At 44.2% G+C, this 18,392-nt stretch overlaps 1 protein-coding gene across 3 annotated transcripts in view; it reads right to left on the reverse strand.

Moving 5' to 3' along the window:
* Positions 1-7,865: 7,865 nt before the first annotated feature.
* The window catches only part of TAF7 (TATA-box binding protein associated factor 7), a 28,323-nt gene continuing 17,796 nt past the window's right edge, over positions 7,866-18,392 (reverse strand). For all 3 annotated transcript variants that reach the window (XM_068115421.2, XM_068115401.2, XM_068115412.2), the window contains 5 exons: positions 14,826-14,948; positions 12,986-13,297; positions 12,593-12,705; positions 10,709-10,768; positions 7,866-8,538 (listed from right to left, as the gene is read on the reverse strand). In XM_068115421.2, the coding sequence (XP_067971522.1) occupies positions 8,494-8,538; positions 10,709-10,768; positions 12,593-12,705; positions 12,986-13,297; positions 14,826-14,948 (653 nt within the window). In that variant the 3' untranslated portion in view covers positions 7,866-8,493. The remainder of the gene's footprint in view (positions 8,539-10,708; positions 10,769-12,592; positions 12,706-12,985; positions 13,298-14,825; positions 14,949-18,392) is intronic.

Raw genomic sequence — 18,392 nt, forward strand, 5'->3', positions numbered from 1 at the left:
AGTGTTGTTCGTGTCTGTGAGGCGACTGAACGCTGTGTCAAGAGGCTCCTGGCTGTAAGCAATGGCAAAATGCCTCGTGAAAGTGGGATAAGAGTGGCAATTTCCACTTCTGTCCTTTCTGAGGTCGGTCGGTCTACATTTGCTTCCTTGGATCGGCACATGTTTGACTGTGAGGCAGACAACAACCATGTGTTTGCTTTAATACATTCTGTATCACAATCATACAGCAAGATACGTTTCCATCATGTTGTGAGAACACTCGATGATGACATGAAGGAAGAGCGCATCAGGAAAAAATATTGCAAACTGGTCCTGTTTGCTCACCAGTGAGGCAACACCAGAGCAAGCTGAAATATAAGAGCGACCTCATCTCTACATGGTGTGGGTGTGTTTTGTGGGTTAACTGTGAATTGTGTGGGTTAACTACATGACAGCGTTTCATGTCATTTATGTGACTGACTCACTGTTGATGTGTTGCTGACCCATGTCAGTGTAGAATAAACTCTGGTTATCATTATATCTGCGTGGTTTCTAACATCTCGGTAATAGAAACATACACATCTTAGTTACAATATAATGACTGAATTAAGTAACATCATATAACATGACAACAAATCAGATCTTTATATTGAGGAATATTATAGAACAAGCCAAAGAATGGCAAACGACGATGTACCTCAATTTTATAGATTTCTAGAAAGCTTTCGACTCCTTGCCCAGAGAAAGTCTGGGTCATAATGAAGAAATACAGCATACCTGGAAAATTAGTGAACCTTGTAAAAGCCCTTTACCAAGACTTTCAATGTGCGGTCGTCGACCAAGGTGAAACAACAGAATGGTTCAAGGTGAAGACAGGAGTTAAACAGGGGTGTAACATGTCAGGATTCTTATTCCTACTAGTGGGTGATTGGGTCATGAGAAGAACGATAAAGAACACCGAGCGGTAATTTTGGGCACTTTTTTTTCAAACAAGCTCTAAACCATTGGATTCCCCAGGAAAAATGCGTCTGGAATCAACTTCAAACTTAATGAACACCATTTCCTTAAAGAACGGGATTCTGAGCCCGAATATCAGTTCAAATATTAGTATTCTATATTAATTAAATAGTCGGCGGTCCTAAAATTCGCTCCAGCTGCATCATCAGTGCGCCACGCCTTTGCTTTGACAGGCTTACGATCGGCTTCCCAATATGGCCGCCAGACTATTTCCGGTGGCTTCACGGCGGCTAATGCTGCGAGGTGGCCAATTGGCTCTCCATATTATATACCTCCGTGTTCATAACGTTGTCCCATAGGCGCCCGCGGAATTACGTAACTTCCGGTTAGTGCACCGGTTAGACAACAGTCACGTGATCGGATACGTTGAAAACAAACCACAAAAGGGCACGTGTTACAGCTTACTTCCGGTAGTCTCGCCCTCACCTATATCTATCTATAATTCCATTAATCTCTGTGTGTATGTGTGTATGTGTGTATGTGTGTATGTGTGTATGTGTGTATGTTTGTCTGTGACCGCTGTTTCTCGACAACTACCGGTCCGATATACTTTAAACTTGCCAGGTATATTGCTGGGGACCCGAGGATGTGCCTTTTCAAGGTTTCATATTAATCGGAGAAGTAGTTACCGAGCTATGGCGATTTCTTTACCAAACACTGCAAGCCGTTCGCTTTGGACCAAACCATTGCATGTAAATAGAGGGGGGGGGTTCTGTGGTCGTTGCGAATGGACCAAACCATTCATGTAAATAGAGGGGGGGGGGGGGGTTCTGTGGTCGTTACTGCCACGTGGTTTCAAAGTTTTTTTTTGTTGTTGTTGTTTGCACGCATGTTTTTTTGCACCCACGTACGGGCACGCCCTAGGATGTTTACACACACACACCCCTACACAAATTTTTTTTTTTTTTTTTTTTTGGCAAGGAACGGGCACCCACGTACGGGCACGTCCTAGCTTATATATAGTACGGGCATGCCCTAGTATATTCAATTCAATTCACTCTTATGTCTGTTTTGGATAATCGTGTTGTGAAAAGAGAGTTCAGCGTTTCTTATAGTTATACAGATTAATAATGTCACATCGGATTCTTCGATAGTAAATTGGATTTAGTACTTTCGTTATTTCATGGCTACACGCTTACATTTACAAAAGGGTATGTGAAGTATTGTTTCTTCGTTATCCTGATAAAGGTAACGGCCGGTCGGCTCTCGGTCTTAGTATTTTCTGAATTGGATCCATCAAAGAACTTCATGGAATTGAAAATGCATCATTTCGATTGATCTTCGATGTTATTGTGGTCTGTTCCGCCCTTTATGCATGTGTTTTGTACATTTTTGAATGGAGCCCTCTGCTGGCATATTCTGCCCCTTGCACACATATTTTGTGCACCAGTGTGTTGGTGCCCCCAGCACCCAGCTGGCCATTTGGGTTAATGTAACAGGAAGTGATGTAACAGGATGTTGTGGCGGTTACCTTATGTGCAGGTAACCATTACCTTATTTGGGCATAATACACACGCACGGGCCTGTTGGACTTTTGGTTGTGTGGACGTGACGCACGCGCGGTTGCCGGAGCCACGCCCTCCGAAGAGGGCTTTTGGCTTTATATAAGCATGCTGACTTCCGTTCGCTTTTAGTGTGCTGGATCTTGCTGTTTGAATAAACCAACTTCGAACCCTACGAATGGCCTCGTTCTCTTGCCTTCCGCAACTCGTAAAATGTGACAAGAGGAAGCGGTCTCTGAGCCTTCCCTAACTTGTATTTGAGTTAATCCCTCACACATTGTTGATGACCATTCTGTTTTGTGCCCTGACCATGCATCGGGCTGCCGAAGCAGTTTCCTTGGCTCGTGGCCACAAACCTGGACGGGTCGCCACTCCGACGCAGGATGCCCGAATGGCTCGTTCAGGCCTGGAAATTAAAACTCGGGATCCTAGGATCCCAAGCCGGCACCCTAACCGCTAAGCCAACACCAGGCTCCCTCACCCGTCACACCTTCAAAATCATAGCCTGTAAGTACAAGGGGGACATTTAGCAGTTTATCCTATCGGTAATAATTTTGCATATGTAGCGATTGAAGCTGTTCTTGTATGCTGAGTTTGCATTTAATGGCTCGGTTGGCCTGGTACCCAGTGTCATCAAGCACTAGTTGACACTATTATTAGGCAATGAGACTTTTTCTTTCACATTGGCAGAGTGCTGAATTAGCATTTTGTTCTAATTGTTGTAATTGCACTGCTTGGAGCCTTTTTTTTCTTCTTTTTTGTATACAAGATCGAGGCTCGTGAAAGAGCGAACATTAATTACACAGAAAGACAGACACATAAAACAAATAACATCGGGAGCGGTAGACAAGATGGGGAGAGAGGGGGAAGGACACAAACAACATTTGAGAGCAGGGACCGAGAGACATGGAGACATCGCTAAATGTGGGAGGGCGAGGGCTTTGGGGGGGGGGGGCATGGGAAGGGGGGGTGGTGGGAGAGGTATAAAACACATGGACACTGCCAGGACTTCCAGGAAAGAAGTTGGAATTTCAAACAAGGTGGATCTGGGGTGAATTAGTGGGGGTAGAAAAGATCAAGGTTTTGGATGGGGGAAGATAAGAGAGGGTGGTGAACAGCTGTTTTAAAGACCTGGAGGGAGGAGTGTGATTGAAGTGAGTGTGGGAGTTTGTTCCAGAGGCGGGAAAAAAGAGGAATGAAAGAGGTGAGCAGAGCCGAGATTTCGGCAGTTTAACCATCAGAGGGTTGCTGGCAGATCTTGTGCGACCTGTAGGAATATTTGGGGGACAGAGCACAGAGAGAGCTGGGGGAGCAAGGCCGGAGAGGAGTCGGTAGAAGACAAAGACCACCTACCTACCTGCCTGCGGTGAGTGAGTGAAAGGCCCTCAGAGATAGCTTCATCGTGGGAGATTCCAATGATTCTGAAAGCTTTGGATTCAACAGCGTGAAGCCGAGCCAGGTGTGAGGCAGGAGCACCAGCCCATAGCGGAGAACAGTATTCCATTGAGCTGTGGATGAAAGCCTTGTATGTGGTGAGGAGCTCAGGTGTGCCTAGGAAGGACTTCGCACGACGGAGGCCTTGTTAGTAATTGTCCTGTATTTCATATCCTTTTCAGTTTTACTCCTTGTTCATCGACTACAGGGTCGTGTGGCTTCATTAAAGACTTGGAGCTTGTAGGCTATTCCCTGACTCCCATGAAGTTTGGCTGGCTGTCAAATTACATAGTTACGCGTAGGACGGACACCACATGGTCCATGGTCATATTGGAAACGTGCCCATGCAATTCACTGTGCATATCTAGAAGTGGTGAGGGGCCATATCTTATCTTATTTTGACTAATTTAATTTAGCCAGAAATGTCAGTGAAGTCAACAATAAATTGAATGTGACCACGTGTCATACGTCATTCTTCATTTGTATGCAGCACAAAGCTGCAAGGGAGATAGCATCATTGGCTGAGGGCGTAGCTGTACTGCTGATGCAACACCCTCTGCTGGTTAGGGCAGGAATTTGTTCAGTACTCTCTGCGAAGGAAACCGTGGGATCTTTAACGTCCACCAACAATTGCTGGCAGATGAGACGCCCAGTTTAACGTCCATCCGAGGGACGGCACACACACTGAATCACCTTGCCTGTGAAACACTGGGATGACGGTCTATCACTGGTTTGGGATTCGAACCCAGGTAAGACGGCTTAGAGGCGAGTGTGCATACCTCTTAGAGCCTACCTGGCCTGCTACAGTACTTGAGCATTAGCTTCTCTTTCACCAAGTCAAGATGTGCTTGGGCAAGGGTGCGGATGATACTGTTACGCTTATGGGGGTAGGTATGAGAATACCGCAGGAAAGGTAGGATTGAATAGGAAATAATATGGACTATGACGTGTAAGAGCATTTCGATGTACTAAGTAGGGAAAATGTAGCTTAAGGTTGTGTTTAAATGTTCATCACACGAGGGATGATGACGCCTCAATTAGTAATAGGGGTTAAGGTTAATTTCCCCTGTTCGTGTTACCCTCTGTGGCCATCCCCAACATTTAAAACAACTTCTGGCCAAGCAAAACAGCAGGCTAGTACTCACGCTCCATTGACACATACGGCAAAGATGATACAAGATCGAGGCTCGTGTAAGAGCCAACATTAATGGTAAAAAAACAAACTGACACATGAAACATATGATAAAGGGAGCGGGAGACGATGGGGAGAGCGAGGGAAGCACACAAGTACAACATTAGAGAACAGGGACATTGGGAGATCTGTGGGAGCGAGAGGGCTTGGGGGGAGGATGCATGGGAAGGGGGGGTGGGTTGGAGAGGTATAAAACACATGGACACTGCTAGAACTTCCAGGAAAGAAGTCGGTATTTCAAAAATATGGATCTGGGGTGAATTAAAGACCTGGAGGGAGGAGTGGGATTGAAGAGAGTGAGGGAGTTTGTTCCAGAGGCAGGATAAAAGAGGAATGAAAGAGTAAAGGTGAGCAGAGAGTCTTGATTTTGCCAGTTTCACCAGAAGAGGGTTGCTGGCAGATCTTGTGCGACCTGTTGGAGTATTTGCGGGACAGAGCACAACCAGGGCTGGGGGGGCTAGGCCAGAGAGGAATCGGTAGAAGACAAAGACCACCAACCTGCCTGCGGTGAGTGAGTGAGTGAAAAGCCCTCAGAGTTAGCTTCATCGCGGGAGATTCCAATTATACTGAAAGCTTTGGTTTCAACAGCGTGAAGCCGAGCTAGGTGTGAGGCAGGAGCACCAGCCCAGAGGGGAGAGCAGTGTTCCATTAAGTTGCGAATGAAAGCCTTATATGTAGTGAGGAGCTCAGGTGTGCCAAAGAAGGACTTCGCACGATGGAGGATGCCCAGTCGGCGACTGACTTTGGAGGCCAGATTTGAAATGTGGTTTTTCCAGGAAAGCTCATGGCAGATTGTGAAACCCAAGAGCTTGAGTGACAGAACTTCTTGGAGAGGACTGTTGAGAAAGTTGATGGGAGGGTTGTCCAGATGGTCTTTTCGGATGGACATAGTAAGAGTGTGAGATTTGTCAGGATTGAAAGACATGTTCCACTTGTTTGACCAGTCTGATTTTTGTCCAGGTCTGCAGAGAGTGAGGGGGCTGCAGACTGCCGATCTGAGGGATGAAATATGGAGTGGCACTGGCAGAGAGTGGAGTCATCAGCAAAGAGATAGAGAGGATTTTCCAGAGAGTTGGAGACATCATTGATAAAGACCAGAAAAAGCACAGGGCCTAGAACACTGCCTTGGGGGGAACTCCAGCCTGAACAGGAAGGGGAGATGAGAGAAATCCATTTCATATGATGAGAAAGATGAGAATTGCCTTGGGGCACTGCCTTGGGGAACTCCAGCCTGAACATGAAGGGGAGATGAGAGCAATCCATTCAAGGCCACACGTTGACTATGACTAGAGAGGAGGTCCCGCACATACCCGTTGACTACGACCAGAGAGGAGGTCGCTCACATCCCCGAATGAGGCCACGCAAGCCATGCGTGGAGATTTCCATGGATACCATAGGAGGAGAGTTTGGTGAGCAGAGCGGGGTGCCAGACCGTATCGAAGGCACGTGATATGTCAAGGGAGACAGCTCTAATTTCCTGTTTGACATTGAGGACCTCCATCCATTGTTGAGACAGCAGAAGCAGCATGTCCAGAGTAGAATGACCTGGTCTGCAACCAAATTGATGATCAGAGATCAAGCCATTGGAGAAGAGGAAGGATTTGATATCCGAAGCAATGATGGATTCCATGACTTTGCCGATATTTGGGAGCAGGTTGATTGGTCTGTAGTTGCAAGGATTTGTTTTTGCACCTTTTTTGTGTAAAGCGGTAATGTTGGCTGATTTCCAAGCTAATGGCAGATGACCTTGAGCAAAAGAGAGGGTGAAGAGAACAGAGAGGGTGTGAAAGAGCGGGAAATTGTAATACCCTCTGCCACCATCACCAGGTGGTGCTACACCGTACACATTTACATAGAGAATTTACGCCCCTCTCCTGGTCCCCCACATCCCCGAATGAGGCCGTGGCCACATAGCCTATGTTACCCCCACACAAAGTTGTATTTGTATTTTGTACCCCGAGTAAAGTATAAAAGTGTTAAGCTGGAGCACCCGGCGTTGCTCAAGCGAAAAATAAACATTAACATATTTGAAATGAGGGCAAATATAATGAAAGGCAATTACATGCTAATCAGAATCCATCACAAATAACAAATCATCATTTTACCTTTTCGTTGAATATATGCTGGTGAATGTGCTGTTCATCGTGTTAAGCGTTAAAGCGTTAATGAGTTAAGTGTGACGTTCAGGAAGAAGAAGCCTTACCACCTACTTCGACCGCTTCCAGAATTGTTTGATTATTTGTGTTCAAATGTCTGGTAATTGTTTTGTATTTATTTATGCGAATGTGTACTTGTATATACCTGTCATTAATCAATTAGGCTTAGGCACTATAGAGCAATTTTAATTTTATTTTTTTAAATTCCCAAAAAAATTTTTTTTTTTTTTTTTTGGCCTAACCCACCTCCAGTCACTCACTGATGAACCTTTGAAAGTTTGATGAAGATCCGTTCAGCCATCTCTGAGAAAAATGGTGACACACACACAGACAGACACAGACCAACGGCTGGTAGACTATTATTATTGTTAATATTATTTGTATTAATTAATATATGCTTTGTTACAGTTAGCATTGTTTTTATGTATTTTGTAATAACAATGCCATGCCGTGGAAGGACCAACTAAGCTGATCTATACAAAGTGAGTGCATATGTGATGGTCTAAATTCAGTGTCATAATATTTTTGTTTCACACAATTATACAAGTATGTATAAGCTCCTCTGCAAGACCATAAAAGGCAAAATTCAGCTTTGGAGGAGTAATTTTAATCAGACCACCAAGGTGCAAGACCATGGGTGGTTCGTGTGCAGCCACGCGACTCCTGGTTGCATCATTTTTTTTGTGGGCGCATCTGCCACTGATGCAATGCCTCTCTATAACCAGTTATTTGGTACTCATTTTGCCGACCTCGGAAGGATGACAAGCTGAGTCAACCCCACCCGGCGTTAATTCAACGGGATTCTAACTCAGGACCTTCGGATCCCAAGCCCGCCGCCCTAACCATTAGGCCAACAACTTTAAACTTTAAAAACGTTTTTTTTTTAAACTGCGAGTCTTGGATCAGTTGTCTTCCATCCATGAACTATCATTTTGCACTCTGTCTGCATTCCAAGAAAAAAAAAACCCAGTTGGCTCATTCATGGCATTCATGGAGGAGGGTTAATCAGCCTTTTAGATGGGATCGGCACTAAACCTTCTCCACCCCCTACCTAAATGAATATAAAAATGAAATTTTAAAAACTTCTATATTATTCCTTCCATATTCCTGGAGGCAGGAGGAAAGCATTTACAAAAGGTGAGGAAGAATGGGCACGAGCAACTGTACACTATATTACAGGAGAGACAGAGGGAGACCACATTGGTTTCTTCACTCATCTGCTTGCCAGCACATCAAGTTGGGTTTGCAGAGCCTCCAACTGCAGAGAAAGGCAAAAGAAACAGACAATGGAGACAGATCACAGTACTTTTCTGCATACAAATGTAAAAAGAGCATCTATTGAATAAGTACATTCAAAGGTATCCGACTTTTCATTTGCATTCCATTGACATGAATACAAAAAAAAATTATGACAGACCCTTGACGTTGAAAAGCTACATATATACTCAACATCAAAATAAACTTATCAAATCTTTAGAAGGACACTCATTGAAATCCTCCACGCAAAAATGAAAAATATTTGAACACAGAGGTAAAGTTCAGCTATCTTTACTCAACACATGTCAATAAACAAGAGGTTGCCTCAATCACAAAAAAAAAAGCATTATCACAAGGGGTGGTGCAACACAAAGGCGCAACACAAAGGCACGCACCTGACTACAGTCAAAACAAAATGACACAGGAATGGACACAACACTCCTAACAGTCAAGGACAGAATGACAGCAGTCCTCAATATCGTGTGTGTCCTCCCTGAGCTGTGATGCAGGCTGTACACCTCTGACGCATGTTCTGTACCAGGCATCTGATGCGGTCCTGGGGAAGTCTGTCCCACTCCTCCTGCAAGCCTTGAATGAGCATTTGCCGATTGACAGTCGTTGATCTCCTCGATGCAAGATGTCGACCAAGCTCATCCCATAAATGCTCAATGGGATTAAAGTCAGGGGAATAAGGCATCCAAGGCATCACTTCAACACCCTGTTCCTAGAGGAAGTTGGTGGTCAGGCGAGCAGCATGGGGTCGAGCGTTGTCCTGCTGGAAAACTGCGATGTCAGGATGAACCTGGAGAAATAGCAGCAGATGAGGTCTCAAAACTTCATTGACATAACGCTGACTAGTGAGATTGCCTTCGATGACGACCAGAGGTGTCCTGAAACGGGTGGAAATGCCATACCATCACATTGGGTCCTCCCCAACGATTGATCTGGCGAATACAGCATGATGCATACCTTTCCCCACCTCTGCGCCATACCCGTTGACGCCCATCAGCAGCATGGAGGCAAAATCTGGACTCGTCGCTGAACAAGACTGCACTCCACTGTTGCTGTGTCCAGCGGTGATGCTGCAGACACCATCTTACTCTGTTCCGCCGATGCACTGCGTTCAACACTGGACCTCTGCAAGGATGTCTTGCCACTAGGCCTTGACTTCTCAAGCGCCTCCGCACAGTAGAGACACCGATGTGGTTGTTGTGGCGACTTTTTGTCACTGCAGATGTTTGCGTCGCAGGGCGGAAACAATCACGAAGATGCTGCAGCACAATGCAGCGGTCTTGGTTTGGGGTGGTTACCCGTGGTCTTCTTCTTCGTGGACCATCAATCACAGTTCCAGTTTCACCGTAACGCCTGGCCAGGTTGGAAATTGCAGGCTGTGAGCAACAAAGACGTTGGGCAATTGTTCGCTGGCTTACACCAGCCTCAAGCATCCTAATTGCCCTTAAACGTTGTTCAGATGTCAGGCGTGGCATCTGAATTTTCTTGTTGTTTTCCTTGTCGGAAGCCTCTAGAGTGACTATACACAGCAGTAAATGAATGTCTAACCACGAGAACTGAAGGATTTCATTATGAGGGTCATTATTTAAAGGGAAAGATCCCTATACAGAACCACTCAAGCATGCCATTGTTGATCAACCAGGTGATTGAAGTGAAGTTCCCGTTACATAATCAGCCATTACAATTGAAGAAACGTGTTCGTAAAGCTGCACATATCAAAAAATGAAAGTGATAAGTTTCTTTTGATGTTCAGTTTATATTGACCAAACAGTTTCAGATTGGTGCACCTCGCCACCATTATGGCATTTCAATTGCATCAAATGTGGCAATAAATGTGAATTGTTGCTCCCAGCTTGCCGGATCGATGACAGAAGATGCCATTTGAATTTTTGCTGACGCCATCCCTTCCCTGTTTAGAATCCCGTGCAGGCATGGGAAACTTGCTAGCATTTATAATCCTGTGTTCACTTCCATATGGATGAATCGAGGCTTCTTTATCACATGTTAAATAAGCATGTGATGTTTACCATGTATCAAACAATAACAGCATAGATCAGACGCGTGCTAGGTGCAGACTCAACTCTCCTGCCGTGCATGACAGATAATGACCAGGTACAAAAGGTTACCTGGAGACGAGGAAATACGCTCCTTCCACTTACCTGCTGTTGTTCCTTTTCCTCCTGATGGAAAATGTCATCCAAGTTTGCCTGCAGCCGGTTCTGGAAGACAAATTAAGTTTACGTTTGGATTGTGGATGACAAGTAACCTTCATAGCTAAGTCAAAACCATCACTGGAGATAAAGAATTAATCCTTTTAAAAGTGAAGGGAAGCATGCAGGGAAAGCTAAACGGTAGAAGGGATTACCAAGATGTAAAATGCACAGTGACCACATGACCTCGGGATGAAAGCCGATTAGCTGTTGAATCACAAACAGAATAATGAGAGAAAAACAAAACCACGCTGCCGTACTTCCAGTTGAGGGTGTGTCATATTAATCAAACTGTCACTCTTTCTCAATTGGTATGGTCTTGATAAATAAATCAGTCAAAATCACTTTCCCTCCCATCTACTTTCTGAATAATCCTCTCCAAGAAGTTCTGTCACTCAAGCTTTTGGGTCTCACTATCTGCCATGATCTTTCCTGGGAAAACCACATTTCCAAGCTGGCCTCCAAAGCCAGTCGCCGACTGGGCATCCTCCGTCGTGCGAAGTCCTTCCTTGGCACACCTGAGCTCCTCACCACATACAAGGCTTTCATCCGCAGCTCAATGGAGTACTGCTCTCCCCTCTGGGCTGGTGGTCCTGCCTCACACCCAGCTCGGCTTCACGCTGTTGAAACCAAAGCTTTCAGAATCATTGGAATCTCCCGCGATGAAGCCAACTCCGAGGGCCTTTCACTTACTCACCACAGGCAGATTGGTGGCCTTTCACTTACTCACCACAGGCAGATTGGTGGCCTTTCTGTCTTCTACCGACTCCTCTCCGGCCTAGCTCCCCCAGCTCTCTCTGTGCTCTGTCCCCCAAATATTCCTACAGGTCGCACAAGATCTGCCAGCAACCCTCTGATGGTTAAACTGCCAAAATCAAGACTCTGCTCACCTTCACTCTTTCATTCCTCTTTTTTCCCGCCTCTGGAACAAACTCCCTCACTCTCTTCAATTCCTCTCCTCCCTCCAGGTCTTTAAAACAGCTGTCCACCACCATCTCTTATCTTCCCCCATCCAAAACCTTGATCTTTTCTACCCCCACTAAATCACCCCAGATCCACTTTCTTGAAATACCGACTTATTTCCTGGAAGTCCTAGGTATGCAGGAATGGTTTGTGAGTTCCATGTGTTTTCTAGCTCTTCTACTCCCCCCCCCCCCCCCCCCCCTCCCATGCCCTCTCCCTCCCACAGATCTCCCGATGTCCCTGTTCTCTGCTGTTGTACTTGTGTGCTTCCCTCTCTCTCTCCATCTTGTCTCCCGCTCCCTTTATCTTGCGTTTTATGAGTCAGCTTGTTTTTATGTGATTAATATTAGCTCTTACACGAGCCTCGATCTTGTACACAAAAAAATAAACGATATGCACCTTCATCCTACTATCAATTTGCAATTGAACACTGGCTTTGATTTTACATCAATACAAATTATTATTACGGACCCTAGGCATCAAAAAGCTACATATATCGAACAAACAGCTTCAAATGGAGCACCTCGTTGCCATTAGAGTATTTAAATTGCATCAGATGTGGCAATAAATGTGAATTGTTGCTCCCAGCTTGCTGGCTTGCTGGCTTGATGACATAAGATGCCATTTGCATTTTTGCCACTTTCATCCCTACCACGTTCAGAATCCCGTGTGGGCACAGGCAACTTGCGACTTTGGTCAATGGATGGACTATTCAATATGGAAATGACCTTAGACCTCAGGTGTTCTAACTACACAGTTACCTGTTTAACATATATGTGACAAGAAATTCTTCTGAAAATCTAGCAATTTTGTACCTTGTTGAAGAGATTTACAACAGGAGAATGCGATGAACGAAATGTATGAACCCACCTTGAGAGCAAGATTTTCCACCTTCGCCACCAAGTCTTCTTGACGGCGCCTTCGCTCCTTTGTCTCACGCAGCCGAGAAGACAAGGAATCGGTCTGTGCATGCAGCTCCAGTACTGCAGAGTGAAAGAAATGGTGAAATAGCCGAGTAAATAAATTATATTGATACAACAAAACAAAATTCACGAGAAAATTAAGCACTATTTATAATTAGGTCGTTCATACAATAATAATTATGTACAGCAAAACCTTTATTATGCAATCATCTCTTACGGAAGGCAGAATGATGAGGTAGAGAAACAGATTCACTACGGAGCACGGAAAACATGGAAAAAAAATTTTAATGGGAAAAATGAAAAAGAAGACAAATACAATTATAGGGAGAATAGCATTCACCCAATTGTGCTCGTTCTTCCTCAACTCCATGAGCTCCACCCTCTGTGCGCTCCTCCGCATCCATAACGTTCACGTCGTCATCTTCCTCCTCGTCCTCATCTTCGTCATCGTCATCGGCCCCCCTAGGCCTTGCTGCCCCTGTTCCTCCTGCCGTCCGTGTTGCAGTTTTTCCACTTGTCCCAAGAGGTGCAGAACTCACTGCACTCGACCGCAGTTCCCCCTCTTCTAACGGTCCTTCATAATCATCTTCCTCATCCTCATCTTCACTACTGCTAAGCTCATTGAAGATCTCACGCAGTTCATCTCGTTCGGCTGAAAATCAAGACGAGCATCCAAATGAACAAGTCAAAAATTAAAGATGGCAGCTGCTTGCACACGTGAAGGAGAAAATAGCGTTGGGGAGGGAAAATAAAATATCAAAGAGGGGTGCCATTAGGAAGGCCAAAAAAAGGGGAAGAGAAAGTGCAAAAATGGCAATCAATGATATCTTCCTTCATTTTCACCCTTCATTTTTTTTTCTTCCAAAGACACTCAACTCACCCCCCTGCCCAATATATAATTATGTATAGATGACCCTGGAAGAGGAAATGCAATGACCTTTTCACAATCTACTGATAATAAAAGATTCACCAACATCAACTTTTTATACCTCGAAGATGAGAAAGCACCAATTTTAATTTCCTTCGAAAACACGTGTCGCAATAGTCAATCAACGTCACCTGGTTTAGCCAAGATCTACCTTTATCAGTTTATTCCCCCATAATAAAAAAACAAAACTGACTATTCGCAGAAATCATCTAATTCCTTTTAAAATTCTGTACATAGTCACATTTACAGCTTCCGTGACTGTTACTAATGAGTCAGGTGAGGAACTGCAAAACACCACAGTAGTTGCTTTGTGGATAGCCGGCTTATTGACAATTTAGAAGCGATCACGTGCCTGAGTGGAGGCAAGGGATCCTATTCCGGGCATGGGCTAACCCCACGACGGTTATTAGGTTATCAGGAAAAGAATAAGTAGCCCGGTGGCAGACTTGTGGTTATTTCCCCACCATTTCTGAGAATTTTTTTTTAAATTACCTGAATTTGAGGCAAACCCCTCCCTTATCAACCTTTTATAGGGGTGGATCCAGATGGGGAGCACAATCCCACGAGACCGAAATGTTCTGATGGACTGTATTGCACCAAATTTGCTCCATATCAGTCATGGAGTTTGTGAGGAAAATATTTTAGTAAATATGAGGAATTAGGGAAGGGAGCCTGTCACCACCTTTCCAGGGGAGATATGGCTATGGGGAGCACAACATAAGGGTTACGGTACGGTCATGGTGCCATATAGCCCGTTTGGTCTGGATCCGGTTGTCGGTTTCTGCAAAGAAGATTTTTGAATGAAATACCAATATTTGGGGCAAAACACCCTTTACCCCCTTTAAATGGATACATCTCGACAGGGAGCACAACTCCCATGAGACCTTACCGTCCTGATGCATTCTACCAAAATTGACCCATAATCGGTAGGGTAGTTTGTAAGAAGACATTTTAGTCAAATGTTGAGGGATGTACGTATGGACAGCCAGATGGACACCGGGACCTACAGTACGAGGTTATTTCGGAGGTCTTTAGTTTGCTAGCCAGGTTTTTAGTCACAAACCCCTCCCTCAAAACCAAACGATCACCATTATCAGCATAATAGTCGACCGCAATTCCCCTTTAAAGTCAGATGGAAGGGGTAAGTTGAAAGGGAAATGGAGAGTGTGTATTATGCCTGCAGAGCACAAATGCCAACAGTTCACGATGAACATTTCTAAAGATTCATTAACATGAGCCTGGCCTCACTCACCAGCTCCACGGCGCAGATGTCCACTTCCTGGACCTCCTGGTGCAGAACCAGCAGCTTCTATACTTCCCAAAGAACCTCGCCCTTCACCCTCCTTTCCATCATCATCGACAACAATTTCCCATCCTATAATTTTTTTTAAGGTTAAACAGCTTTGGAGATAACCCCACATCCATAAGAAAGTAGTATATGAGCTTACCAAATAAATTCTTATGACGAGTATCGAAGTAAATACTTCTAACAACTCGCCCCTCCACCCCCCACCCCAAAAAAAGAACATCAACCTCAATCTCGTCAGATTAAGAAGACATAAATAAAATTTCTTAAAAATAAATATCCATCTATACAATAATGTCTGCAAAGCAGAGGTGGTGGAGTTTGGTCGATGAGAAAAATAAAAGTATAACAGAATAGAAACATCAGGGGAGTGATTGGGGAGACCAAAACTATAAACCACTTTTTCATATGAAAATGACCACGTATAACACAAAAAGGGCTATAATTGAGTTTTCTTTCATCCTAGTTTTAAATGTTCTGATCTTCTACATACTCGAGAAACCTCCACGATTATAGAAAGAAAAAATATGCCTTAAAGTTACACAAAACTCTCCAAATCTCCAAATATCTCTGATTATTCTTCGAACAAACTCTCTTCAAAAACTACAACACTTTAAATTGCAAGACCTACCTGTTGAAGGAGAGGTTTGTTACATCACTCCGAAAGGCCTCCAAAGCTAGTAGTCAGTCAGGTTCACTATGTCAATAAATTATATTTCGTTCAAAATCATGGTAGATTAGCAAACCTATACATTTTTGGAAAGGTTATAGCATAAGGAAACTAAAAATCAATGTTTACATTTGGAGAGATACCTGTATGGCGGCCATTTTGGATTTTCAAAATGGCCACTGTAAAATACATATTTTGTTCTATTTCTGCCTCTAATTACCCTAAAAACTTTTTAAAATATACTAAACCTATATTTTCAGGGACAAGGAATCCAATGAAAGTATCAAATTAGTGCAATGGGGAATGGTAAGACACGAATCAAAGGTTTTGAATTGCAAAATAGTCTTTATATTCGCGATAAGTTGCATAATCAAATACATGTTATCATTTTGTACAGGCAGTTAATAACATCAAAATGTGTCACAATAATTCATATCACCAAACATACACAGGCAGTCAGCAAAATCATATATACACATGCAGTCAGTATAACTTCACATCTACACAGGCAGTCAATGACAAAATATACACAGGCAGTCAATGGCATCAAACATACACGATTACAGAATATGCCATATAGAGTTCGTCATCACTGTCCTGTGTGTCGTATCCGACAATATAGTCCGCATCGTTTTCACAGTCCGTTTCACACAAGCAAAGGTCGGTCAAATTGATTGGCAAATCGAATTGGTCGAATGGTCGATCGAATCGAATTCGATGAATCGAATCGATCGAATTGGTCGAATGGTCGATCGAAGCGATTGGTCGAATGGTCGAATTGGTCGAATGGAATTGGTCGAATTGGTCGAATCGAATTGGTCGGAATTGGCAAATGTAAACATTGATTTTCAGATTTTCCATGTTATAACGTTTCCAAAAATGTATAGGTTTGCTAATCTACCATGATTTTGAACGAAAAAACATAGTGAACCTGACTATAGCCCGCAGACTGGGCATCCTTCATCGATCTAAATCTTTCCTGGGAAAATCAGAGCTGGCCACATTTCCAAGCTGGCCTCCAAAGCCAGTCGCCGACTGGGCATCCTCCATCGTGCGAAGTCCTTCCTTGGCACACCTGAGCTCTTCACCACATACAAGGCTTTCATCCACAGCTCAATGGAATACTGTTCCCCCCTCTGGGCCGGTGCTCCTGCCTCACACCTAGCTCGGCTTCACGCTGTTGAAACCAAAGCTTTCAGAATCATTGGAATCTCCTGCGATGAAGCTAACTCCGAGGGCCTTTCACTCACTCACCGCAGGCAGGTTGGTGGTCTTTCTGTCTTCTACCGACTCCTCTCTGGCCTTGCTCCCCCAGCTCTCTCTGTGGTTTGTCCCCCAAATATTCCTACAGGTCGCAAGAGATCTGCCAGCAACCCTCTTATGGTTAAACTGCCAAAATCTAGGCTCTCTGTCTACCTTCACTCTTTTATTCCCCTTTTCTCCCACCTCTGGAACAAACTCCCCCCACTCCCTTCAATCCCACTCCTCCCTCCAGGTCTTTAAAACAGCTGTTCACCACCATCTCTTATCTTCCCCCATCCAAAACCTTGATCTTTTCTACCCCCGCTAATTCACCCCAGATACACTTTTCGAAATTCCAACTTCTTTCCTGGAAGCCCTTGCAGTGTCCATATGTTTTATACCTCTCCCACCACCGCCCAAGCCCTCTCCCTCCCACAGTTCTCTCGATATCCCTGTTCTCTAATGTTGTGTTTGTGTCCTTCCCCCTCTCTCCCCATCTTGTCAACCACTCCCCTTATTTTGTGTTTTATGTGTCGGTTTGTGTCGGTTTGACTTTTTATGTGATTAATGTTAGCTTTCACGAGCCTCGATCTTGTATACAAAAAAAAAAGAAGAAGAAGAGCTACACAGACTACAAGGCCTTTGCCCATAGCTCAGTGGAGTTATGCTTCCCCCTATGAGCTGGCACTCCAGCATCATATCTGTCTGCAGGATTCTGTGGAATCTAAAGCACTTAAAATGATTGGAATCTCCAGTGATGAGGCCAAAGCATAGTGTCTGCTGCTCTCACATCCCAGGCAGGTCATTGTCAATGGTGTCTGTTTTTTACTGTGCATTTTCCAATATTGCTTCCTCTGCTCTCTGTCTGTGGACACTCGCTATTTCCTGCAGGATGCACACCTTCTTCCAGTAAATCCCTTCTGGTTAGGCTTCCAAAATGAAGGCTGTCTGCAACTCTCTACTCTTTTATTCCTGGCTTCTCCGGTCTATGGAACCACCTTCCAGAAGCTGTTCTGCCTCACTCTTTCACCCAGGACTTCAAGCATACAGGGCACCGCCACCTATTTACATGTCTAATTCTGATGCATGATATTTATTATGCCCATTAACCTTTCTTAACCTTACCCTCTAACTTGCTAGTTTCAGTGCTTCCTCCCCTCCTACTCTCCTCCCTGTCCATTCGTTCCCTTGATGCTTTGTCCCACTGTCAGTTCTACCTTGCTCTTCCATGAAACTTGCTCCTGTAAAGATAAAAACACAACAAAGGACCAATAGCAAAAGGATCCATTAAATTACATATGACTCGCCAAAATTCCTGATCGCCTGTTTGGACAAAGCACGAGCACAATGCTATATTCTAAGTAATAGTTCCCTCAATAATAAAACTTCCATTTTGGGGGATTACAAAGTCAACAACAGGGAAAACTGCTTTGTAATACATGTTTCCCCACTGGTCCTAATGAATGTTCCTGTTACAAGAATTCAGCAATTGTGAGCTGTATACAGTAGGACCAATTGTGTTAGGTATGCAAAGCTACAAAACAAGTAGAAGCTTCTCTAACTTATCATAATAAAGCCATGTATCAAGTGTCAGTTCAATA

Source organism: Myxine glutinosa, chromosome 1, assembly GCF_964187855.1.
Source record: "Myxine glutinosa chromosome 1, kmMyxGlut1.1, whole genome shotgun sequence".
In the NCBI taxonomy this organism is placed as follows: Eukaryota; Metazoa; Chordata; class Myxini; order Myxiniformes; family Myxinidae; genus Myxine; species Myxine glutinosa.